The 27,039-nt window shown below is 40.2% G+C and overlaps 1 protein-coding gene across 1 annotated transcript in view; it reads right to left on the bottom strand.

Moving 5' to 3' along the window:
- The window catches only part of hydin (HYDIN axonemal central pair apparatus protein), a 905,740-nt gene that overhangs the window by 748,847 nt on the left and 129,854 nt on the right, over positions 1 to 27,039 (bottom strand). Inside the window, exon 7 of the mRNA XM_043707374.2 lies at positions 10,248 to 10,372. Coding sequence (XP_043563309.2) covers positions 10,248 to 10,372 — 125 coding nt within the window. The remainder of the gene's footprint in view (positions 1 to 10,247; positions 10,373 to 27,039) is intronic.

Raw genomic sequence — 27,039 nt, 5'->3', positions numbered from 1 at the left:
TGGCTAAGCACTTAAGAAAGACAGCAATGTTTGAACTTTCACTTTTACCTCTGTGTTTTCCATATAAACTAAGAAGGTCTACAATGTGTAAGTTTTAACCTAATTTCATATATTTTATGCTATATATAATTACTGTAATGTTTAACTTTTAAGTTTCTTCTTGTTATTACCTTTAAGATTACCTTAAGATTCTGTACCTAGCTACAGTACCTAAGATGGTGCCTTGTGTGGCAACAATATACACTTTTCACTGTACTCCTGTACTTTTGCACTTGAGTACGCATGACAATAAAATCAAAATCAGTTACAATGGGCATACACTGCAAGAAGGAGGGATCGTGATGTTAGGAAATGATCTACTTACAATTCCCACCCCAAGCAGGTTTCTCTGTAAACTCTTGTAATTTAAGAAATTTGTTCCATATGCAGTCTATCTCATTAGAAGCAATTCCTGATCTACCGCTGTGTCAAAATGCATAGAGTATTAAAGAGTTGATTTTCAAGCCAGTAAAGTATCAACTATCTCCATTTCATGATGGCCTTACCACTTTGCTTTGAAGTGATACAACAACTGGCCAAGTGATAGCATTACTCACAATATAGTGTCCATGAATGAAATATTAGCTTGATCATATTTTGATTGAACAAATTACAAGCACTCAGCAGCACAATAATCTCTCATTTAGTGCCACTGCAGTGTGTGACAGGTTGTAAGATCCCCAGAGTAGATGCAACAAATGGTCAATTGCTGAGTATTCCCTCAAAACTAACAAATTTTGACATTAAATTTACTAGCAGCAATTTTCCCTTTTTTAACTACTGAGATTTAATAAATAGCATATTTTGGCCAAACCATTTTATTTGTAAATATGCTGCTCATTCTCAGAACAAATCGGTTAATGTTTCTGTTGTGGTTCTTTCACCAGGTGGTACGCAAGAGACTCCTCCTGTTCTCATAAATAATCTTCAACATGCTCAGTGCCCAGTAGCCACTCTTTGGGGAGTCAATGACCCAGTGGTATTATCACTAGGTTGTTAATCCAGAGACCGAGGTAATTTTCTGGCATCTGCCATGGTGTGATTTGAATTCATTAAAATATCTGTAATTAAGAATCTAGTAATGACCATGAAACTGTTGTCAATTGTCAAAAAAAAATCTACATTCTTGAAACGATTTGTATCACGGGTTGTGGATGAAGTTGTGGATTAGCTCATTGAGCCGGTGTGTGTTTCTGCAAATGTTCTGTCACCTAACTAGGTGACATCATCAGTGCGTCTTTGATAAGATGTTGTGGTCTGTCCCGCCTGGTATTTATACGTCTCTGTTTGTTGGTACTTCCAGTTCTGTAACTGAGTGGTTTGTACATAGTTCAACGTATCTATTGATTGAGTTGCGGTTGGAGTGCCAGGCTTCAAGGAACTCTCTGGCGTGACTCTGTTTTGCCTGTGCTAAGATGGTTACATCGTCCCAGTTGAATTTGTGTCCTTTGTTATCTACGTGGTTGGAAATGAGAGAGTGCTGGTCATGTCTAGCGGTAGCGAGCTGATGTTCATGCACTTGTATGCTCAGCTTTCCTCCTGTTTGTCCTATGTGGTGCTTTTCAGTCTTTGCAAGGTATCTTGTAGATAATGTTTGTCCTGTTGGATGTGGGTATCAGATCTTTAACCTTTGTGAGGAGCTGATGGAAGGTCGTTCCTGGTTTGTGGGCCACTAAGATTCTCAGGGGTCTGAGTAGTCAGGTAGTTATCTCAGATACGTCTCTGATATATGGTATGTTCACTATTGTGTCTGGTTGTGTAGAGTTTTCTTCTTGGAGTTTGTCCCTTAAGTACTGGAAGATGGTGGCAGACCACCGACACCTTATCAAAGGCGCACTGATATCACCGAGTGAGGCGACAAAATGTTTGCAGAAAAACACACCACAACTTCAAAACACCATCTGGTTCACGAATGTCTCTTAGAGAAGGAAATCTGCTATCCTTCTCTGGTGTGGTCGACACGCAACTCCAGACGCAAAGCAATGTGGTTGACTCTTAACTGCCCTCTCAGCAATTAGGGTTCAGCAATAACTGCCTAGTCAGCAACTCCACATCCCATTAATTAATTTTAAAGAAGTCTTATCAGTTAACAGATACAAGAGGAGAATGCTTGGTTTGGAGGCAAAAGGTGGGAGTTTCTGACTTGTGTCATGTCATACACTTTGCTGATAAAGTTACCAGACACACTAATTTATGAAATGCTGCAACACAAAGAAACACAGAAAATATGAGCAGAAGTCAGCAATTAGGCCCTTCAAGCCTGCTCCCTCATTCACTTTATCGTGACTGATCATCCAACTCAATACCCTGCTCCTGCTTTTCCTTCATAATCTTTGATCCTTTTAGCCCCAGTAGCTATATCCAACTCCTTGAAGTTTTGGCCTCAACTGTTTCCTGTGGAAGTGAATTCCATGAGCTCACCACTCTCTGGGTGAAGAAATTTCTCCCTAATCTCCTAAATATTTAGTCTATGAACCCTAGCTCTGGAATACCTCAATATCAGAAACATCCTTTCCACACGTATCTTGTCTAATCCTGTTCAAATTTTATCAGTTTCCATGAGATCTCCCTTCATTCTTCAGAACTGCAGCATATGTAAGTCCAACCAATTCAACTTCTCTTCATACATCAGTCCTGCCATCCCACGAATCAGTCCGGTAAACCTTTGCTGCATTCCCTCTATAGCAAGAATATCCTTCCCCAGATAAGGAGACCAATACTCCAGGCATAGTGTCACCCTGTACAATTACAGCTCGGTATCCCTGCTCCTGTACTCAAATTCACTCACTGTGAAGGCAAATGCATGACAGATGCAGTATAATGAAGGTAATCGTGGGGTTAACTACTTTGATGGCAAAAACAAGAAAGTAAATTATTACGTGAACAGCCATAAATTGAGAGAGGGGAATGTACAACGAGACCTGGATATCTTGTACACTAGTCACGGAAGGTGTGCATATCACAATGAAGCACCTCTGCAGCCTCCTTACAGTTCACCCCGACCCTCACTTCCCCCAACTCAGTTTTGTGTTATCTGTAAATTCGGGAATATTACATTTAGTTTCGTCATTCAAGTCATTAGTATATATTGTGAATAGCACTAATTCCTGCAATACCCCACTAGTCACGACCTGCCATTCGAGAAAAGATCCTTTTATTCCAACCCTTGTTCCTTGTCTGCAAACCAGTTTTCTAATAATTTCAATACACTAAATACACTTTTACTTTACACACTAATCTTTCATGTGCTCTTTGTCAAAAGCTAAAAATCACACAACTCCAGGTTATAGTCCAACAGGTTTAATTGGAAGCACACTAGCTTTCGGAGCGACGCTCCTTCATCAGGTGATTGTCAAACGCCTTCTGAAAGTCCAAAAACTCAGATCCATTGGCTCCCCCTCATCAACTCTACTAGTCACTATCTCGAAGAACTCCAGTAGATTTGCCAAGCATGATTTCCCTTTCATAAATCTATGCTGACTCTATCTGATCCTGCCATTGTTTTCCAAACACTCAGTTATTAATTCTTTTATAATGGACCCTAGCATCTTTTCCACACTGATGTCAAATCTATAATTCCCCATTTTCTCTCTGTTTCCCTTCTTAAATAGAGGGGTTCCATTAGCTACCTCTCTGTAGGTACTGACCACCAATGAATCCACTATTTCTGGGGTCATTTCCTTAAGGACTCTGGGATGTGAATTGTAAGGACCTGGGAAATTTATTGGCCTTCAATCCCATCAATTTCCCTAACATCATTGTCCTGCTAATACTAATTCCCTTCAGTATCTCCCGCCCAAAATGTCTGGTATGTTATTTGTGTCCTTCTTTGTGAACATGCAACCAAACTATGCATCCAATTGTTCAGCCATTTATTTGTTCCCCATTATAAATTCCACCATTTCTCACAGTAGGGGACCTACATTTGCCTTCACCTATCTTTTTCTCTTCACATATCTATTGAAAGTGTTAGGTAAGGGGTAAATGTAGGGGTATGGGTGGGTTTCGCTTTGGCGGGTCGGTGTGGACTTGTTGGGCCGAAGGGCCTGTTTCCACACTGTAATGTAATCTGTAATCTAATCTAATCGAAACTTTTATATTTAATTTTTCTATTTCCTGCAAGCTTACCGATGTACACTTTTTCCCTTTCTTAATTAATCTCTTTATGCGGCTTTATTGAATTCTAAAATTCTCATTGTGTTAACAACTGTTGGAACAAGCATTAATTGCTAAGTTGCAGATGATTTACAACCAGGGGGTGTCCTGATGCAGATTTTTGCTATCAACAAGTTGTTGCTTGGTTTCTGGATTAGTGAACAGTTATCAATTAAACAAACCTTTTAGCCTACCAACAGCTTTGTGAATATTTCTCAGGTAACTTGGAACTGGGAACAAGTTCAGGAGGGACAGAAGTGTTCAGTTCTTCCCCAGCTCAGGAGTGGTCTCTGTTTTCTGCAGTCAAAACTCACTGCAAACTTGAAGAAAGCCAGTTATCTTTCTTGCAATTGTTACTGTAATCAATGACTTTTGACTGATAAATCAGGGACTTTTTAATAATGGGAATATAATACAAAAGATATATAACATTTTAATAAAATTGTGTCTCTCATCAATCAGTGAAAGTAACTGGAGAAAGACATCTGAATCAATGTACTAACCTGCAGAAAACAATCATAAGGATCAGCTGAACAACAGTACCTGGGGACAAAGACAACTGAATTATCTTTCCAGTTTTTGTCCCTCAACATTACCTTGTTACCTATTTGGGTGTCTGCATATGTAAAGGGGGTATTTATTAGAGGATGAGAGATTTAATTAGTCGTGTACACTGACAGTTTATAATTGTTTACCTGCAGCGAGAGATTTCGAATAAATAGTGTTTCTTGTTCAATACAGAAATCTGGTTTATGTTTCCTATCAATCTGGGTCTGAAAGTCAAGTAAATTACTTTTTAAAATATTAACTTTCGTGACAATACTGGGAACAGCATGGTTTTATTTCCAGAAGGTTACCCCAGTGAGTCATAGCAATACAGCGATCTTTAAAAATTCTTTTGTGCAATAAACATTGATTTTCTTTTATTAAAAACACATTGGCAGCCTCATGTGAATATGATCAGTGACTGACCATCACTATAATCAAACTACAAAAATAAAACTTATGATCTATCAAGCCAGGATTTGCTCTGGATTCTGACTTGTCTATTATTAGTATCAGTTACAATCATAACAAGTCTTCCCCCAGCTGGAAACAGAAAAGAAAGGCACATGTGGGAAGACAATTCAGGTTTAGAGAAAATACTGAGACTCAGCTCTTGGCTTGGAATTAATTGCATAAATGTGTAAAATTATGTTTTTCAATTACAAGTTTTTCAGTAAGAAAAGAGTATTTACGATGATAAGTGATATTGAGTTAAATAGCATTTGCTTTCGCTGGTATTTTCATTGCCCACTTAGTCTGAGGGAAGAAAGCAGTTTACCTATTTGCTATTGAATTTTTTCTGGAATGGTTTCTCAGCCTTTTTTCAAAAACAACTGAAGAAAGATGTATGAAGACAGGGAAAAACTATACCTAGTTCAAATTACAAAGAAACACTACTACTGTAACCCTAGACTACACTGCCATAATATTGGTAGTATTGATTAATATGCTGCAAACAAATTATACGAATTGCTAACAAGATTGATTAGAACTAAGAAGATATCTAAACAGACCCAAGATTTGCAAGACAAAGTATAAGAGACTAATATCCATCTGGATCATGTGTCACACAGCACTCCAAGTCACTCACTGCAATAGTGGCAAACACACAACCATGGATCCATTGACAATGGAAGGTTCAATTACTGAGTTGCAATCATTTGATTACGTGTCAATGAGCTTAGGTCAAATGGAGCAAGTGACACTGGAGAAACCACTGACCATCTGGAGCAAGTTACAGCAAGTCATAGGTCCACCTGGAGCAATGAAATGTTGATACTGAGTTTCCATATTACAATTGTGGCCAATTGTCTCATCAATTCAAACTTCATTTCTGCAACTCAGTATTGAATGCTTACAAAGAAAACTGCATTCATGGAGTGGTCCACATGTCATATCTGAGCAATGCTGCATAACTGATTAAATTAGAAAACTCAATAAAAGGCATGGACATTCCTGGGTCCTCAACTTACAACTGGTTATGGCAATATACGTTTTAAAGCATCTGCCTTCACTAAATGGCAGCACTGATATCTTTAAGTCTTAATACTGTAGACTCAAGCCAATCCAGTCAAGAATCAGCAGTTAATCTACCCGACTGCAATGCTAAGGTAATGTTTCAATGTTAGAAGTGCTGTAGTTCAGATGGTGCTGATGCTTGTAACCCGGGTTTCCTCCGGGTGCTTCGGTTTCCTCCCACAATCCAAAAACGTGCAGGTTAGGTGAATTGGCCATGCTAAATAGCCTGTAGTGTTAGGTGAAGGGGTAAATGTAGGAGAATGGATCTAGGTGGGTTACGCTTCGGCGGGTCGGTGTGGACTTGTTGGGCCGAAGGGCCTGTTTCCACACTGTAAGTAATCTAATCTAAAAAAAAGGTGACATTAAATCAATCATCCTTCAGCTAGCTCAAGTGACATCGTACAGTATTATTTGAAGAACAACAGATATCTCTTGTTGTTTTTATCATTTATCCATCCAGCACCACAGAGAGACAGACTTTGTTTATTTGTCTCATTGTTGGGATCTTGTTATTCATAAATTTGTTGTGTTATTCCCACTGTTATCACAGTGACTGATATCAAAAGCTCTTTATTAGTATTAAAACGTTTTGGGACATCTCTAGGTTGTGAAAAGTGATACACAAAGTTTATTTTTAGACATGTGTCAAAATAACAAGGTGATTCTATTTTCTAAGGATAACAGTTTCAGTTACTATAAGTAACACTATTTTGACCAAGGTGAAAATGGCTAATGTTGTTTTAACTTGTGAATTAGAGCACCCTGGGAAATAAAAAGCAAAAAGCAAAAGTCCCTTGCTGCAAAAAAGAATTTAATTCTGAGAGATGTGCCGATTCAATTGTTAAGCAGCAAGTTAATTCTCCCTCTGGTAGAACTGAAAGTTCGTCTAATTTACTTCTAGGAGTTCAACTTAAAGGCCGCAAATTATAAATGGCATATCCTATTACGAGCAAAGTGTCAACCCACACACCATTAAAGTAAAGGTAGACATGACTCTGCACTAACCAAGTGTATTGCGCTACTGCGTATTTAAAATCCAATTCTAAAAATATGAGCTTGAGCTTGCCAACCATATAATGGATTTACAGACAACATGAACTCAAAACCAAGTTAACCAACAGAATGGCTTCAACACAAAAAAAACTGAGGGAATTCTGATCTCTTATCAAAGTATAACCCGCACTATATCACCTTGCAGCTTCAAAACTTGCATTGTATTATCTCACGAATAGTGCTGTCATTGAAACTCTGGATAATTCTTGAGAGGAAAAGGTGAAAAGCACTTAAACAACATATTTGGAAGGTATTTCAGATTTAAAACGGAGTAACTATTAGCTGGAGTTTTCTGAATGAGGCAAAAGGGTTGTGTTGGAGAACTACCAAACTCAGCAGATCTATATCCTTTATGAAGGCCCCAGAACATTGTATTTTTGCACCAGGAAGGCAGAGCTGGGATGGTTTTGGGCCACTTCCTCTGCTGATAGACCAGAATGTACCTGTTCACTGGAACATCCTGTCAGTTGTATTAATATCAAACCAACAGCACCCCTCAACATTTCCCCAATTGGTCGCCCAAGTCAGCTCTATTTAGCAAACAGCTAGGCCCAAGCAGAGGATTATGGAGACAACTCATTCACTTAAGGTGAAGAAAAACTAGAAACTGTTTTTCTAAATCACCATCTTACTGATCTTCAGATCAGATGTATTGATGCTCTGCCCAAGCTGCAAACAAAAAAACACTGTCAACAGGATAAAAGGAGAGAACAGGAGCTTGTAATTAAATTCAAACAATGCATTCAACTTTTGTGACCCTATTAGCAATTTTGACAATTTAACTGAAGTCTGTCCAAAATATGAGGAAGAATTGGGAAACAAATACATCTTAACTCAGACGGTTGAAGAATCATCATTTCAGTTAGCAAAGTGTCTCTGCTAATAATGCACATTCTTTGGAGCAATAGGATGTGAATGAACTTGTCAAAGTTCTTGCATATTGCGTTGTGAATATCAGCTCAGTTGTTGTCATCAAACTACACTTGACGACACTGTGCTTCACAGGGAAGAACAGAAATCAACATGTAAATCGTTAAAGGCAGCTCTCTTCATCTCCTTACAGCTGTTTGATCAGCAGCACTCACATAGACCAAAAAAAAATCACATGCGTTTCTTTTATCTGAAGAATAATGAATTGTCTGAGAGAGAATGAGCTGATCAGTCGCCCTTAATAGACACCGCACAAATTTAGCTGGGGTGTAAAATTGGGTAATGACCTGCTACTACCAATTTTATGCCCCTGCCAAAGTTGCAAGTTTCATTAATAAGTGCACATTCACTGGATTACAGCCTGAAAACTATTACTGTTACAGGGGTCAACATTAGCAAATAGATGTTTAATATATTCATGCAGTAGTGGACCCCTAGCGGTAAGGGTGCTGAGTTACAAACCCCAAGTTGAGTTAAAGTCCCACTGCATCAAGTTGTGAAATTCAATTTAACAACTTTAGTTCTAGTTGTGGATGTCAGAACAAACACTGGATTGTAAATCAGTTAATCACTAACAAGAAGGCAAGTGAACAAGAACATTAAGACTAATAAATATTCAGTGTCGAAAAATTATTGGGCAATAGTTCAATATGATTTTTAATATTACCCATTTTGTTTCTATGCTGGGTTCTGTTCGCCGAGTTGGAAGTTTTTGTTGCAAACGTTTCGTCCCCTGTCTACGTGACATCCTCAGTGCTTGGGAGCCTCCTGTGAAGCGCTTCTGTGGTGTTTCCTCCAGCATTTATAGTGGCCTGTCCCTGCCGCTTCCGGTTGTCAGTTTCAGCTGTCCACTGTAGTGGCCGGTATATTGGGTCCAGATCGATGTGTTTGTTGATGGAGTTTGTGGATGAGTGCCAAGCTTCTAGGAATTCCCTGGCTGTTCTTTGTTTGGCTTGCCCTATAATGGTAGTGTTGTCCCAGTCAAATTCATGTTGCTTGTCGTCTGCGTGTGTGGCTACTAGGGATAGCTGGTCGTGTCGTTTCGTGGCTAGTTGGTGTTCGTGGATGCGGATCGTTAGCTGTCTTCCTGTTTGTCCTATATAGTGTTTTGTGCAGTCCTTGCATGGGATTTTGTACACTACCATTCTATGCACCATTTCTTACCATGCTCTCCTTCCCCCTTCGAGCTGCTCCAAATCCAGATATCACAGAATAGATTAACAGAGATATGGAACACAACAGCTTGCCCTAATCTAATGTTTAGGGTGTAGGTTTGCTCGCTGAGCTGTAAGTAAAAGGGTGGCACTGTGGCACAGTGGTTAGCACTGCTGCCTCACAGCACCAGACACCCGGGTTCATTTCCCGCCTCAGGTGACTGACTGTGTGGAGTTTGCACGTTCTCCCCGTGTCTGCGTGGGTTTCCTCCGGGTGCTCCGGTTTCCTCCCACAGTCCAAAGATGTGCAGGTCAGGTGAATTGGCCATGCTAAATTGCCCATAGTGTTAGGTAAGGGGGAAATGTAGGGGTATGGGTGGCTTACGCTTCGGCGGGTCGGTGTGGACTTGTTGGGCCGAAGGGCCTGTTTCCACACTGTAAGTAATCTAATTTAATCTAATCTAATCTATTTTGCTCCTTTTTCTGCACTTTTCTGTGAGTTTCTACGTTTTCTTTTAATTTGTTGCTGCTTAGTGCCAACCTTGAAGATATCAGGAGTTGATCATGTGGTAAAATACAGCCAAAAGGGTAGTAAACTAGTACAACATAGTGACCGTCTACCAACGTGTACTTCCCAATTAGCAGATAGCCATAATCTAGTAAACTGTACCTTTGATCTATTCCTAGTATCTCAATACAAAACTGGATGCTGATCTAATAAAATGCATCATTCCCAGATCCAGTTGGAATGGTGCACTAATAGTACAGAATGCCACATAAAATGTTTACACTCTACTGTACAATGTATGAAATTTCAGGATGTTTGATGTTGGAAGCAGGTGGGTATCTAACCTGTGTCCAAGTGTAAGATCAAATCTTCACTGTAATCCCCAGTTCGCTGGGGGGTAAATTCTACTAACACTTGAATGCTCTCCCCAACCTCCAGGTTTCCATGGATAGGTTCCACAAGAAATGGCCTGCAAATAACAAGAAAATAAGAAAATTATTGAAATGTGCATGTTAGAAAGATCTCGCAATCAAATAGCTGCATTTATAACATCTGTTTTTCATTTTGGGTAATTATGTGCAAAGATCTCAACTCCTTTGCAATTGCATATTATAATACCACTAGCATTTTTTTCTAAGGAACTCAAATTTTCCAGTTTTGTATAATACAATCTCCCAACTACCCCGTGCTTTCCAAGTAATCATGGTGTTACAATTTCTGCCATTTCAGCTCTGTTTTTATTTACAAGGATATACTATTTCCATACGACTACCAAAGCAAAAAATCACAATGTAGAGCTCAGTAGTATGTCTTTGTATGAGTAATAAATTGCTAAACTGCAAAAAAAAATCAGATGGATGCTCCACTTTACATTTGTACTTTGAAAGACGATGCTGTTAAACCATACCTCCTTACATATTTTAAGTATATCAGCAGTTAAATGTCTAGGTTACTACTTAGGTTGCGATAGTGTCTTAGATAATTTGCAAAACTAAATTAGCAGAACTTTCCTTTAACCAATGTTTAACTGCTTCTTCACATAGAATACATATTAGCTGCATTGAGTTCCCATTTCAGCACCAGGCCAGAAACATATACAAACAAAATCACAAATCCATAAGATATAGGACCAGAAGTAGGCTATTTGGTCCATCAAGTCTGCTCTGTCATTCAAAGAAATAAAGACTGACCTATTCATCTTCAACTGCCCTATTGCCTTGTCCCCATTGCCCTGGATTCCTTTATTGATGAAGACAAGCAATCAACCCAAAAGCATAATCAACAGCTTTCAGAAAATAACCCCTCATTACATATTAACATGCTGGATGTATGTGAGGTAACAGACATTTCAAAAGTTTCTATTAAGTTATTTAAAATCTGCATTGTCATTAAAAAGAATACTACAACTGAAGAAACAGAGTTGGTGCTCATGGAAATGTCGATGAAATGAGATTAACCTTTTGGAAAGAGCATCAATATTCAACAATATTGAATGAAATCAAACAACACTGCTTTTTCCACAGCAGAGAAGTATCTCCAGCTCTCCTGTAAACATCAATGCACCAACAATGAGACATAGATATATAGAAAATGTTTGAGCACATTCCACCATTCAAAATGATCATGGCTGATCATCCAACTCAATACCCCGTTCCCATTTTCTTCCCATACACTTCGACCACTTTAGCCTGAAGAACCATATTGAATTACTTCTGGAAAGGATTCAATATTTTGACCTCAACCACTTTCTGTGGCAGAAAATTCCACAAGTGCACTACTCTCTGGATGAAGAAAGTTCTCATCTCAGGCCTAAATGGTTTACCGATTTCCTTAGATTGTGATCCCTGGTTCTAGAGTCCCAATCATCAGGGCATTCTTCCCGCATTCACCCTGATTAGTCCTGTTAGGATTTTACAGGTTTGTTTGAGTTCGATTTATTGTTGCCAAGATAATGAAATGCATTGTTTTGCACACCATTCAAACAGAACAGAATGCAGAATACGGAGTTACAGCTGCAGAGAAAGTGCACAGAGAGTGATCAAAATTAACATTTGAAAGGTCCATTCAAAAGTCTGATAACTGTGGGCAAGAAGCTGTTCTTGAATCTGTTTGTATGTGTATTCAAACTTTTATATCTTCTGCCTGACAGAAGAGAGGCAAAGAGAGTATAACCGGGATGGAAGGAGTCTTTGATTATGTTGGCTGCTTTCTCGAGGCAGTGGGAAGTACAGATCGACTCAATGGATGAAAGACTGGTTTGCATGATGGTTTGGGCTGTGTTCACAACTCTCTGTAGTTTCTTGGAACTGTAGTTGCTATACCATACTGTGATGCATCCAGATAGGATGCTTTCTATGAGGCATCTATAAAAATTGGTAAGAGTTTTTGTAGACATTCCAAATTTCCTTATCCTCCTGAGGAAGTAGAGGCATTGTTGTGTTTTCTTGACTGTCGCATCAATGTGCGTGAACCAGGACAGATTGTTGGTGATCATCACTCCCAGGAACTTTCAATGAGATTCTCCCCTCAATCTTTTTAACACCAATGAATATAGTCCTGATCGATCTAGTCTGTCTTCACATGCAATCTCTGCCATTCCATGAATCAGTCTAGTAAACATTCATTGCATTCACTCCAGAGCAAGAACATCCTTCTTCTGGTAAGGAGACCAAAACTGCACACAATATTCCAGGTGTGGTCACACTAAGGCCCTGCACAATTGCAGCGAGACATTCCTGCTCCTGTACTCTAATCTTCGAGTTATCAATGCCAACAGACCTTCGTCACCTCCTGCTGCACCTACATGCTTACCTTCATGGAACGGTGTACAAGCACACCCAAGTTTCATTGCACTTCCCCTTTTCGAAATCTATCTGATAATAATCCACCTTTCTGTTTTTGCTCCCAAAATGGATAAACTCACAGTTATCCATATTATACTGCATCTGGCATGCACTTGCCCACTCACTCAACTTGTCCAAATCACACTGAAGCATCTCTGCAACCTCCTCACATTTCACCCTCCCATCCAGCTTTGTGTCATCTGAAAACATATAGATATTACATTTAGATCCTTGTGAATTTCTGTAGTGCATCTTGTAGATCGTACAAACTGCTGCTCAGCATCTGTAGTGAAGAGTTTGTGGATGTGGTACCAATCAAGTGGACTTCTATCCCTGGATTGTGTCAAGCTTCTTGAGTGCTGTTGGAGTTGCACTTAACCAGGCAAGTGTGGGATAATCCACCATGCTCCTGACTTGTGCCTAGTAGATAGTGGACAGGCTTTGGGGAATCAAGAGGTGAGTGACTCGTTAACAGTATTCCTCACCTGTGACCTGCTCTTGTAGCCACTTTATATGGCAAGTCCAGTTCTGTTTCTGTTCAATGATAACCCCCAGGATGTTGATATTCATTATTCATTAATGGTAATGAAATGGTAGTCAATGGGCAGTGGTTAAAAGTCTTATTGGAGATGGTCTTTGACTGATATTTGTCCAGCACAAATATTTCTTATCACTATTCAGCCCAAGCCTGGATATCATCCAGGTCTTGTTGCAATTGTACATGATCTGTTTCAGTATACGAAGAGTCGCAAATGGTGCTGAACATGGTGAATTCATCAGCAAACATGCCCAGTTCTAACATTATGATGGAGTGAAGGTCATTGATGAAGCTGCTGAAGATGGTTGACTCTAGAACACTATGCTGAAGAATTTCTGCAGAAATATCCTGGAGCTGAGATGACTAACCTCCAACAACCACAATGTAGGAGCAAATTACTGCAGATGCTGCCATCTATACTGAAAATAAAAATGCTGGCGATCACAGTGGAAGCTTGCTTCCTCTTCATGGTTGCTTCCTCTTCATGGTCTCCAGCATTTTTTGTTTTCACTTCAACAATCACAACCATCTTCTTATGTGCTAAGTACGACTCCAACCATCGGAGAGTTTCCCTCAGTTCCCACTGACACCAATTTTCCTAGGATTCCTTGATGCCAGACTTAGTTAAATACAGCCTTGATAGATGAAACAAGCACATACCTTTTTTTGGCCATACTGAACATTCATACACAAGCAGTTTCCAGCAAGCTGCACATGTCCTCAGACTGCCTTTCTGGATCAAAATAAATTTGCCTTATACATGTATCAAACACATGATCAGCATGACATTACTTCTTTATCACAATCACCTGATTCTGGATAATTATACTGTCACCCTAATTTAGACTGCAATTCGAGGGAGGTGTCATCTTGCACATATTGAAGCCACCCCAACTGGTAACTTTTGCCACTACCTGTGTGAGCAAATCCCTTTGGCAGCAGTCTGATCCTCATTATCAAATCACACCTTAGTTTCTTCCCCTGTTCTCCTGACACCTCTCCTCCATGAACATTACCTTCTCCCACCCTTCTCAACTTTCATAAGACAGTGGTTACATTGAATATGATCTTTCAAAATGCATTAGATTCTGGAATCATTCTAGTCAACTGAAGGTAATGAATACATCATTATTTAAGAAAGGTGACAGACAGACAAGTGAAGACTCCAGACCAGTTAGTTGCTTAAAACAGAAAGGACAGAGTCTTATTGGAAATAACTTGCTACTCTTCCTTAGATTGATACTGTGGAGATCTCAACATGAAATTCATTATGAGACAGATCCTACAGATAAGCACTGATTGCAAATATTAATGTCACAATTTTTCTTTCCCTTACTAATTCATTTCAAATTTGTTTGCTTTGATCCCTTTCCATCTCCTTCAATAGCAGAGAGAAATTTCAGCATATTATATAATTTTTCATTCTTGTATGCAAAGCTATACATGACATCAGCATCTTCTACTACTGCTTTGGTCGCCTTTAGGGTTGGTTGCTGACTAATTCCTGCTTATTTTTAATGCAGCTGGGCTACAAGAGATTTGTAGATTCTGGTCAGAACTTCAGAGCTCTTGAAGCACGACTGGTTTACTGGGCATATTAAAATTAGATTTATCAAGCAGCAGCTGCATGCCACAGTCACTGCAGCACAGGATTGGATGGTGTTCAAGGACTTGTATTTCAGCTTTGCATTCTTAAAATATTATTCTGTGAAAGAGATTAAATAGTCACAAGTACTTCTTATGCTTCAAAGACCCAAAGTGACCTTGAGGGTAGGATTTAATTTCCTTTTTTTTATGCAGAGTCTTGGATTACCAACTCATCCATTTTCCGCAAGATTCTTTACAATTGCCAGCTTGTCTTCCAAGCACTGAGTCTAGCAGCTCCTTTGGCCAACACTTTGCATGTTCCATAATGATATACCCCTGCTCTGCCTCAAAACATCTTCAGCCACCACACAGTTCCATGACAACACTCATATACCACTGGAAACTGCAATGGACTGCACACAGTCCGAAAATGACTTGACAGTCTAAATCAAAAGGGAAGGATGAGGTGGGTGTCAGATATTAAGAGAGTGAATGTTCAGGGGAAATATGAAGACTGGAAATGGGTATGCAGAGGAATGGACATTAAGAATAGTAGACAAGGGGAAGGAAGATTGGGAAAGAACACTCAATTTATAAAGGAAGAGAATATATAATCAACAAGGAAGAATATTAAACATCGCTTAATTGAAATTCAAAGTTGAAGCTTTAAGTCTAGCAGTCATCAGAACTAAAATATGGCAGGAATAACTGAGGGAATGGGACCACAGAAAAGGCTGGTAATAACAGGAACTGAATGGCTTCCTCCAGTGTTAACAATACTAACATCTTATGAAAATGCTCCTTTCTGAGATCAAATCCGAAGAATGGATTCAGAATTGTGGACTCTGAGCTGGGTTTGTACAGTGTTTTAATTTGGTTCAGGTTTCTCTGTATCTGCCAGCTACTTGGGTGGTATGGTAGCTCAAAGCTGCCTCACAGCGGCAGGGACTCAGATTCAATTCCCCCCTCAGGCAACTGGAGTTTGCACATTCTCCCCGTGTCTGCGTGGGTTTCCTCTGGGTGCTCCAGTTTCCTCCCCCAATTACAAAGATGTGCAGGTCAGGTGAATTGGCCATGCTAAATTGCCCATAGTGTTAGGTGCAATAGTCAGGGGTAAATATAGGGTAGGGAATGGGTCTGGGTGGGTTACTATTCAGAGAGTTGGTGTGGATTTGTTGGGCCAAATTGCCTGTTTCCATGCTGTAGGGAATCTAATACAGTCAAAGCACAGATCAGCTGTAATCAAGTTTCCAGTTTGCAATAGTCATCTTCACACAGAACCAAACTCCAAACCAGAATTCAAGGACATTGGGAGAGGGATCTGGCCCATTAAAAGTGGCCAAATAAGTGCCTGGGTAAATTGGGAGCATTGTGTAATGCAGTAGTTGAATTTATCACTACTGGGGGAGGCAATGACCTAGTGGTATTATCGCTGGACTGTTAATCCAGTGACCCAAATAATGTTTTGTGGACTCGGGTTAGAATCATGTCACGACAGATGGTTGAAATTGAATCCAATAAAAATCTATAATTAAGAGTCTGATGATGGCCTTGAATCCAATGTCGATTGTCAGGAAAAAACCAGCTGGTTGATTATTCTCTATAGGGAAGGAAACTGCCATACTTTACCTGGTCTGGACTACATTGTGACTCCAGACCCATAGTAATGTGGTTGACTCTTAACTGCCCTCTTGCCAATAAGAGATGAGCAACAGACACTGGCCTAGACAGTGCCATCCACACCCTATGAATGATTTTTTTTTTTAAAAGCCTCCTGAAAAGTCACACTACTTCCATGTTTTGAGACATTTGCAAATTTTGAAATAGAGCCCTCTGAATCCAAAGCCAACTCCTGGGTCAAGGATAACAGGAGTCCTAGTTCTGGTCCAATGGAAATATCAATGGAAATGACTTTAGCAGTAACTTCTTTCTTGACTGACACAAATGAAAAATAATCATTCAACATCTCAAACAATGACATCTGTCTGCACATTTATTCCTTTTTGGATTTTAAATGGTTAGAACTGCTGCCTCACAGCACCAGGGACCCGGGTTCGATTCCCACCTTGTCTGTGTAGAGTTTGCACATTCTCCGTGTCTGCGTGGGTTTCTTCCGGATGCTCCATTTTCCTCCCACAATCCTAAGATGTGCAGGTCAGGTGAATTGGCCATGCTAAATTGCCCATAGTGTCAGGTGCATTAGTCAGGGATAAACATAGAGTTGGGGAATGGGTCTGGATGGGTTGCTCTTCAGAGGGTCGGTGTGGACTTGTTGGGCTGAAGGGCCTGTTCCATACTGTAGGGAATCTTATCTAATCTAATATAATATAATGAAATCTAATTGGCCCCGTCTATCCTTTTATTACCCTTCCACTATATTTGTCCCTATAGAATACTTTCGTATTTTACTATAGGTTAGTTGTCAGTTTCTTCTTATACTCCCTCTTCACTTCTTTTATTTCATTTCTCATTGGCTCTTTGAATTTTCTATAGTTATCCTGATTCTCACTAACATTATCAATCAAACAGCCATTTTGATCTCCATTTTATACTTCACCTTAGAACAATGAGAACAAAGAAAGTTTACAGCCCAGGAACAGGCCCTTTGGCCCTCCAAGCCTGAGCCGATCCAAATCTACTGTCTAAACCTGCACCCAATTCCTAAGCATCTGTATCCCTTTCCTCCCCACCTATTTATGCATCTGTCCAGATGCATCTTAAAAGAATCTACCGTGCCTGCCTCTACCACCTCTGCTGGAACGCGTTCCAGACACCCACCACCCTCTGTGTGAAATACCTGTCATGTGTATCCCCCTTAAACTTTTCACCTCTCATCTTGAAAGTGTGACCTCTCGTTATTGAATCCTTCACCCTGGGAAAAAGCTTATCTCTATCCATCTTGTCTATAACTTTCATGATTTTGTAAACACAATCAGGTCCTCCCTTCTTTTTTCGAATGAAAATAAACCTAACCTACTCAACCTCTCTTCATAGCTAGCACCTTCCATACCAGGCAACATTCTCGTAAACCTTCTCTGCACCCTCTTCAAAGCTTCCACATCCTTTTGGTAATGTGGCGACCAGAACTGTATTCTAAATGCAGCCGAACCAATCTCTTGTACAATTTTAACATGACTTGCCAGCTCTTATACTCAATACCCCGCCCAATGAAGGCAAGCATACCATATGCCTTCTTGACCACTCTATCCACCTGTGCAGCAACCTTCAGGGTACAATGGACCTGCACTCCCAGATCTCTCTGCTCATCAACTTTTCCCAAGGCTCTTCCATTCATTGCATAATTCGCTCTAGAATTAGACTTGCCTAAATGCATCACCTCACATTTGTCTGGATTGAACTCCATCTACCCCTTTTCTGCCCAACTCTCCAGATATCTATATCCTCCTGTATTCTTTGACAGTTCCTTATGCTTTCTGCTACTCCACCAATCTTTGTGTCATCTGCAAACTTGCTGATCATACCACCAAAGCCCTCTTCCAATAAATAACAGTGGCCACAACACTGAGCCCTGTGGAACACCACTGGTCGCCTTTCTCCATTTCGAGAAACTCCCTTCAACTACTACTCTCTGTCTCCTGTTGCTCAACCAGTTCTTTATCCACCTAGCTAGAACACCCTGCACACCATGTGACTTCACTTTCTCTGTATTAGTTTACCATGGGGAACTTTATCAAACGCCTTACTCAAGTCCACATATATGATATCAATAGCCCTTCCTTCATCTATTAACTTGGTCACTTCCTCAAAGAACTCTATTAATTTGGTAAGGCACGATCTCCCCTGCACAAAATCATGCTGCCTATCACTGATAAGCCCATTCTTTCCTAAATATAAATAGATCTTATCCCTCAGTACCTTCTCCAGCAACTTTCCCACCACTGACGTCAGGCTCAACAGGTCTGTAGTTACCGGAATATCCCTACTTCCCTTCTTGTACAGTGGGACAAAATGGGCAACCTTCCAGTCCTCTGGCACCTCACCTGTGTTACAAAGATATCTGCCAGGGCCCCAACTACTTCTTCTCTCGCCTCCCTCAGCAACCTGGGATAGATCCCATCCGGTTCTGGGGATTTATCAACCTTAATAAACTCTAGCCTACCCAACACATCCTCTCTACTTATGTCAACGTGATCCAGACTAATCAAACTTCATCATGTTCCTCTCCTCAGTGAACACTGATGCAAAGTAATCATTCAGAATCTCACCCATTCTCTCAGGTTTGACACATAGCCTTCTTTCATTATCCTTTAGTGGACCAATCCTTTCTCTAGTTACCCGCTTGCTTCTTATACAAGAATAAATTGCTTTGGGATTCTCCTTAATTATGCTCACTGAAGCTATTTCATGACCCCTTTTAGCCCATTTGATTCCTCATTTAAGACTGGTCCTACTCTTCTCATATTCGTCCAGGGCCCATTCTGTTCTTAGCTGCCTAGACCTTTTGTACGCTTCTTTTTTCCTCTTGGCTAGTCATATAGTTTTTCCTGTTATCCATGGTTCACGAATCTTACCATTCTTATCCTTTGCCTTCAAAGGGACATGCCTATCTAACACTGTCTTCAACCTATCTTTGAAAGCCTTCCACATATCAAATGTGGACTTCCCTTCAAGTAGCTGTGTCTAATCCACATTTCCCAGCTCCTGCCTAATTTTGTTATAATTGGCCTTGGCCCAGTTTCGTATTCTTCCCTTGGGACCACTCTCATCTTTGCTTACGAGTATTCTAAAATTTACAGAATTGTGGTCAGTGTTCCCAAAGAAATCCCCCATCGCAACGTCTACCACCTGGCCTGACTCATTCCCCAACACCAGGTCCAATATAGCCCCTTCCCTCATCAGACTATTGACATACTACTCTAGAAATCTCTACTGGATACTTGTTACAAATTCTACCCCATCCTGACCTCTGACATTAAGTGCATCCCAGTCAATGTTGGGAAAATTAAAATCTCCCATCACCACTATTCTATTGCGTCTACATCTTTCCATAATCCGTTTATCTATTTGTTTTTCTACCTCACGCTCACTGTTGGGAAGCCTGTAATACAGCCCCAACAATGTAACTGCACCCTTCTTATTTCTCAGTTCCACCCTTATTGCCTCACTACTTAAGCCCTCCATAGTGTCCTCCTTTAGCACAGCTGTGATTTTAGGGGCGGCACGGTGGCTCAGTGGTTAGCACTGCTGCCTCACAGCACCAGTGTTCCAGGTTCGATTCCAGCCGCGGGTGACTGTCTGTTGGAGTTTGCACATTCTCCCCATGTCTGTGTGAGTTTCCTCCAGGTGCTCCGGTTTCCTCCCACAGTCCAAAGATGTGCAGGTCAGGTGAATTGGCTTTGCTAAATTGCCCACAGTCTTAGGTGCATTGGTTACAGTGAAATGGGTCTGAGTGAGTTACTCTTCAGAGGGTCGAGGCGGACTGGTTGGGCCGAAGAGCCTGTTTTCCACACTGTAGGGAATCTAATCTAATCCTAATGTAAATTGGGAGAGCAGTAATGTACAAGGCAGAGAGGAAACAGTTTCTGAGCTGTCTGCTGTTGAATTTTCTTAATAAGCATCTTTCTAACCCAATTTTAAGTCTGATTTTGGAGAACAATGTAGTTCAAAAAGATCACAAGTCAATAGGTGACATTTGTTGAATAGTGTTCATAGAATCACACGGTTCAGGTTAGATGTGGAAAAAAAAGACCATAACAGTCTAAAACAACTTTATTGAAGAAGAGAGAATTTCTGGACTTGAGAACAGACCGCTCCATGATAATTGAAATTAAAGATTAAGAGGCAAAAGTGTAATGGGACACTGGCTTCTTTAAAAAGGAGATATTTGGGATATGCATGAACTACATTTCCACACTGAGGAAAGGTAGGGGAATCAAAATTAGAGCTCACTGGATTACAAAAGAGAGCAAGGCAAAATAACTGGTGGCCTGAAATGTATCTACTTTAATGCAAGGAGTATAGTGTGTAAGGCAGATGAACTTGGGGCTTGGATTGGTGCCTGGGAGTATGACATTATTGCAATTACAGAGACTTGGTTGAATGAAGGGCATGATTGGCAACTAAACGTTCCACGATATATGTTTCAGGGGTGGGGAGTTGCAATGCTGGTCAGGGATATTATCACTACCCACTAATTCCACTAACATGATTCTCCAGGTCTTACAACTCTATGCAATTTCCCAGCAAGTCTGCCCTTCTATACCTTTCAGCTCTAATATACACTCAATGGTATAATAGCATGTCTGCAATCTCTTAACTTTACCCATATAGATCTGACCTTAATTGAACCAAGACAATCTCTCTTGGCAAAACTCTAATATGTTCCTTATACTTTCCCATATTTCCATCACTTTTATCCAGGAATATTTAGTACCTAATCTGCTCCCTTTTATGAGCCAGGTCTTCCTTACCACCACCAAATATTTTTCCTATGTGGCTATTTGTGCATCAGCTCACCAATCCTTATTTACTATACATTGTATATTTATGTACAAACACTGCAAACCTAAATTAGGCCTTCCTATAATTCCTCTTATTTCTGACCTTACCTGAATCCTTATTCAGAGTATTTTTATTTCAAAATAACTGTTTCTAAGTTGACTTAGCACAACAGGAAAAAGAAAAGCACCATTCGAATTGCTTGAAATGAGGTCTCCTCCAAAAAGGTAAAGACGTGTTTGAACCAATTGTCACTTTTGTTTAAGGCTATATATGGCAGGAGATGGATATTGCACAACAGTGCTAATTATAATACTGCTATTATTTAAACAATGCATTCTGTAGTAGTTATTGGATGAAAATCTAAGGAGGCTAAACTCACCAACAGCAGACCTGCTGGTGGCTTATCAAGCCCATCAATAACTGATAGGTTCTCCCAGAGCAGAGACCAATTGATTCTGTTCCTCTCTCTGTCATCCTGGCTCTTCACTCATTGTCAAAGGTCTCTGAAGCATTACCAATATAGCATCTCCAGGCATCATGATCCACTAGCAATGGCAATGTGGTGCAAAGAGAGGAAACTCTTCAGATAGTACTTGAAACATTTGCATAGAACCCCTTTGTTCCATTTACAGGTGATCAGTTCTCCATTCACTTCAATCTTGGGCAGATTGTCATACATTTGGGCAACGTGACCTGCTGGTGGTAGCTGGTTTTGCAGAGGATGGCCTCAACATCAGAGATGATGACTGCTTATAGCATTTCAATGTTGGTGATGTGATCCTGCCAGGAAACTTGAGTATGCTGTGGAGATAGCACTGATGGAAGTGTGCTTGAAGAATATACATTACAACATGAACGCCACCCATAAGAGGGATAGGACAAAGATTTGTAGACTGTGTTTAATCTGTGCTCTGAGGTTGCAGTAACTCCAAACTCATTTTACAGTGTGTAAAAGACTGTTTGCTTTTGAAAGCATATTGTCTACTTCTGTGTCTGTAATGGCATCAAATGAGGTGACATTACCCAAATAGATAAATTGGTTGATGGATTCCAGCAGAGTGTCCTTGATGACAATGCTTGGCAGTTTATTTAATTCTTGGAGAGGAGGTTGATGCAGGTCTTCAAGTTTTTTTCAACAGATTTCACCACAAAGAGTTATACACTGCAGGTCAGAATCACTGCTGGCCAGAAAAGTACAGTCATTATGAAATGTTTCACAAATGTTTCTCTTGTATCTTTATACGAGTATGAAGACACTGGAAAGAGGTCTATACATCAGTGCTCCTTTTTAAGGTCTTCCATTGCCATTGAGTAAATGAGTAGTGAAGCAAATTAACTTTCCATTCTTTCAGCATTGTGCTGAATAAGGTCACAGCCAACACACATCGCTGTTCCACACCATTGTAGATTCAGATGAAACTCATGGGGTTGTGGCAGTGCTTGAATGGTCCATACTATTTCCTAGGTCTTTGGAATACAGATATTATCCCTTAACAATCCAGTTGGGGAAAATTAATTCACAGTGGAAGCTCGCAAAATGAAGTCTCGGGGAGATTCCATACAACTATCTCCTCATTTAGGATCCCCAAGTCTTGCTGCCCATATTCAAGCCAAGAGCAACCAATTAACAGCACAGATACAACTCAGTGTATCCTCTAGGTTTTGTTTCAATCCATGTAACTGTGAAATGAGTGTTCATCATCCAGTCAAAAGAATCACAAGAGGAGGCAGAGCTATTCCAGCACAAAGATAATACAAATAAAAAAGAACCTATTAAAATTTTGATTTTCTCCTGTAAAATATAATTATTGAAGGCACCTGGAACATCCTGGGGAAAGGAGAAACAAATGCACGGTGTTACAGGAAAGGGAAGCAGTTTACACAGAAGTTAAAATTCAGTTGTGAATTTAATCATCTCAGAAGCTCAGCAAACACAGAAAAGTAGAAAATATGGGAAGAGTTAGGCCATTCAGTGCTTTAAGCTGCTATGACAATCAATATGATCATGAATAATCATCCAACTCAGTACCCTGTTCACACTTCCTCCCATAACCTTTGACCATAGAGTTATGCAGCACGAAAACAGGTCCTTCAGCCCAAATCATCCACGTGACCATGTTTCCGAAACTGAACTGGTCCCATTTGCCTGCATTTGGCCCATAGCCCTCTAAATCTTGCTCATGCATGTACCTGACCAAATGTCTTTTAAATGTTATAATTGTACCCATTTCTACCATTTCCTCTGGCAACTCGTTCCGTTTACGCACCACCCTCTGTGTGAAGTTGCCTCTCAGATCCTTTTTAAATTTTTATTTCCTTTCAATTTAAAAATATGCTTTCTAGTTTTGAACTCCCCTACCCCAGAACATAGAACATTATCGTGCAGTACAGGCCCTTCGGCCCTCGATGTTGCTCAGACCTGTGGAACCAATCTGAAGCCAAATCTATCCTACACTATTCCAATGACCATTTAAATGCCCTTAAAGTTTGCGAGTCTACTACTGTTGCAGGCAGGGCATTCTACACCCCTACTACTCTCAGAGTAAAGAAACTACCTCAGACATCTGTCCTTTATCTATCACCACTTATGTTATAGTTATATCCCCTCATGCTAGCCATGACCATTCGATGAAAAAGGCTCTCACTGTCCACCCTATGTATTCCTCTGATTATCTTATATGTCTCAATTAAGTCACCTCTCAATCACCTTCTCTCTAACAAAAACAGCTTCAAGTCCTTCAGCCTTTCCTCATAAGCCCTTCTCTCCATACCAGGCAACATCCTAGTAAATCCCCTCTGAACTCTTTCCAAAGCCTCCACATCCTTCCTATAATGCAGTGACCAGAACTGTACGCAATGCTCCAAGTATGGCCGCACCAGAGTTTGCAGCATGACCTCGTGGCTCCAAAACTCAATCAATCCCTCCACCAATAAAAAAGAACACACCGTATGGCTTCTTAACAACCCGATCAACCTGGGTGGTAACTTTCCGGGATCCATGTACACGGACACCAAGACTCTCTGCTCATATACACTACCAAAAATCTTATCATTAGCCCATTACTCCGTATTCCTGTTACTCCTTCAAAAGTGAATCACCTCACACTTTTCTGCATTAAATTCTATTTACCACCTCTCAGCCCAACTCTGCAGCTTACCTATGTCACTCTGTAACCTGCAACATCCTTAAGCACGATTCACAACTCCACCAACCTAAGTGTCATCTGCAAATTTACTAACTCCTCGTTCTACGCCCTCATCTAGGTCATTTATAAAAATGACAAACAGTAATGGATCAAATACAGATCCTTGTGGTACACCACTAGTAACTGAATTCCAGGATGAACATTTCCCTTCAATTTTGGTGTCAACTGCAAACTTACTAACCATGCTTCCTATTTTCTCATACAGATCATTTATATAAAAGTGACAAACAACAGTGGACCCAGCACTGATGATTGCAGCACAACTCTGACCACAGACCTTCAGTCTGAACAAGAACCCTTAAAAACCTTCTACCATCACACTTGGGCAGCACGGTGGCACACATGGGCAGCACGGTGGCACAGTGGTTAGCACTGCTGCCTCACAGCGCCGGAGACCCGGGTTCAATTCCCGCCTCAGGCGACTGATTGTGTGGAGTTTGCACATTCTCCCCGTGTCTGCGTGGGTTTCCTCCGGGTGCTCCGGTTTCCTCCCACAGTCCAAAGATGTGCAGGTCAGGTGAATTGGCCATGGTAAATTGCCCGCAGTGTTAGGTAAGGGGTAAATGTAGGGGTATGGGTGGGTTGCGCTTCGGCGGGTTGGTGTGGACTTGTTGGGCCGAAGGGCCCGTTTCCACACTGTAATGTAATCTAATCTAAATCTAAACTTTGTCTCCTATCACTTCTTTTTTAGGGCTATTAAAAGCCAAATCTAACTCTTTCTTGAAAATATTCAATGTTTTGACCTCAACCATTTTCTGTGGCTTGAATTTGACAAGCTCATCATTCTGGGTAAAGAAACTTCTTCTAATCTCAGACATAAATTGTCTACCTCAAATCGTTCGACTGTGATCCTGGTTCTGCAGTCCCTGATCATCCTGATGAAGGGCTTATGCCTGAAATGTCAACTTGCCTGCTCCTCGGATGCTGCCTGACCTGCTTTGCTTTTCCAGTGCCACACTTTTCAACTCTGAGTCTCCAGTATCTACAGTCCTCACTTTCTCTCCAGGTATGGTCTCACCAAGGCCCTGTACAATTGCAGTAATACATCCCTGCAATAATACTGAATCCTAATGAACTATGGTAAATAATTAATTCAAAATGCACAAATTCAGTATCAGATATTGCACAGAGGAAGTGATGTATAGATTTTTAAAACAAGAAAAACTGGTCACAGCTGAACATGTGGTTGAAATGCCTTTGCAGAACAAAGCAGACAAAATAAATTAGGAATGTAGCAAATTATCAGAATTTCCAGAATTACAACCAACATGGAACGCAGGATACATTGAAGAAATATCAAGAAATGTTGAATTATCAATGTTAATTACATGGTTGTTTGGCGGCTCAAGTTTGGACCAGGGTTCTTCAACAAACCCCTACTTCCAATCCAAACCCAAATAAAAGACAAGTCTAATCTGACACACCTGCTTATTTCTCTTATCCTACATTTTTATGTTTTTCAAATAACTCTCTACTCTTTTGATCATGATAGAATGATCCTACCTATTCAAAAGGAAAGGTATTTCTGAGGTCTTCATAAAATAAATCAATGAAAACCTTCAAAAAATAATGAAGGAAAACCTTTCCTATATAATGAGGCATCAATTGCAAGTATGCAACAAGACTTCGCAAAACTTTGACTCATAGTTAGCTATACTGGAACAAATGCACAGCAAACAGTACCTCAAACCCGCAGCATACATGGTCCCATCAACGACAAGTAGGAAATTTGTCAAACCCGAAGGTTTCTACATATTTTTACATGAACTGTCTTTCTGTTCATTACAACTAACTTAGATAAGCATCACGTTGACTGGCGAATGGTAACAATCTGTATTTATAGCAGAAATTATATCTTTTGAAACTTCTTGTCAATATCATCTCAGTCATGCTCCAATAGCCTGCAGATTAGTGCATTGCAATAGGGAGATTAGACACTGCATCCTCCCCCTAAGCTGTCAGAGCTAATCAAGTTTGTGAACCATGCTATACTGTAGAATCTTAAATGATGCAAGGATTAGCTATGATCAGATCCCTCCATTGTGGTGAAAAATTAAAAATTAGTCAGACGTAGAAGATAAGGTTCATTAGCATAAAGGATGATTATTTACTAAGATACTCAGCAAGTGTTAAAAGCTGCCAATGCCCATTTTCCAAGCTAATATCACCAGTAACGAAATTGAGATTGCAAACTCATGATCTGCAGAAACCAGTGTTTTCACTGCAATGAAAAGCATCCTCAACTTCAATACATACTCAGCATATTGGTAGAGTACAAAGTTGAAGAGAGTTTCCCTCCAAAGATGTCCTGGAATAGATGTCCAAAATACAATGAAGACCCAGGAGAAAAATATTTCAAATGAAGAGTTATTCTGTATCAACACAGTATTACAATTTCATGTAAATGGAGTAGAAATATAATGTCACACAGATGGATGTCGCATTTATTGATTGGTGGTAAGACATTCTGGCATCAAAGTGAATGTCCTTATGTCAGCGG

The sequence above is a fragment of the Chiloscyllium plagiosum genome, unplaced genomic scaffold (assembly GCF_037043375.1).
Source record: "Chiloscyllium plagiosum isolate Xiang-an unplaced genomic scaffold, Cpla_swu_hap1 HiC_scaffold_17, whole genome shotgun sequence".
In the NCBI taxonomy this organism is placed as follows: domain Eukaryota; kingdom Metazoa; phylum Chordata; class Chondrichthyes; order Orectolobiformes; family Hemiscylliidae; genus Chiloscyllium; species Chiloscyllium plagiosum.
Note: the sequence above shows the minus strand (reverse complement) of the source record. Positions and strands in the feature narration are given on the sequence as shown.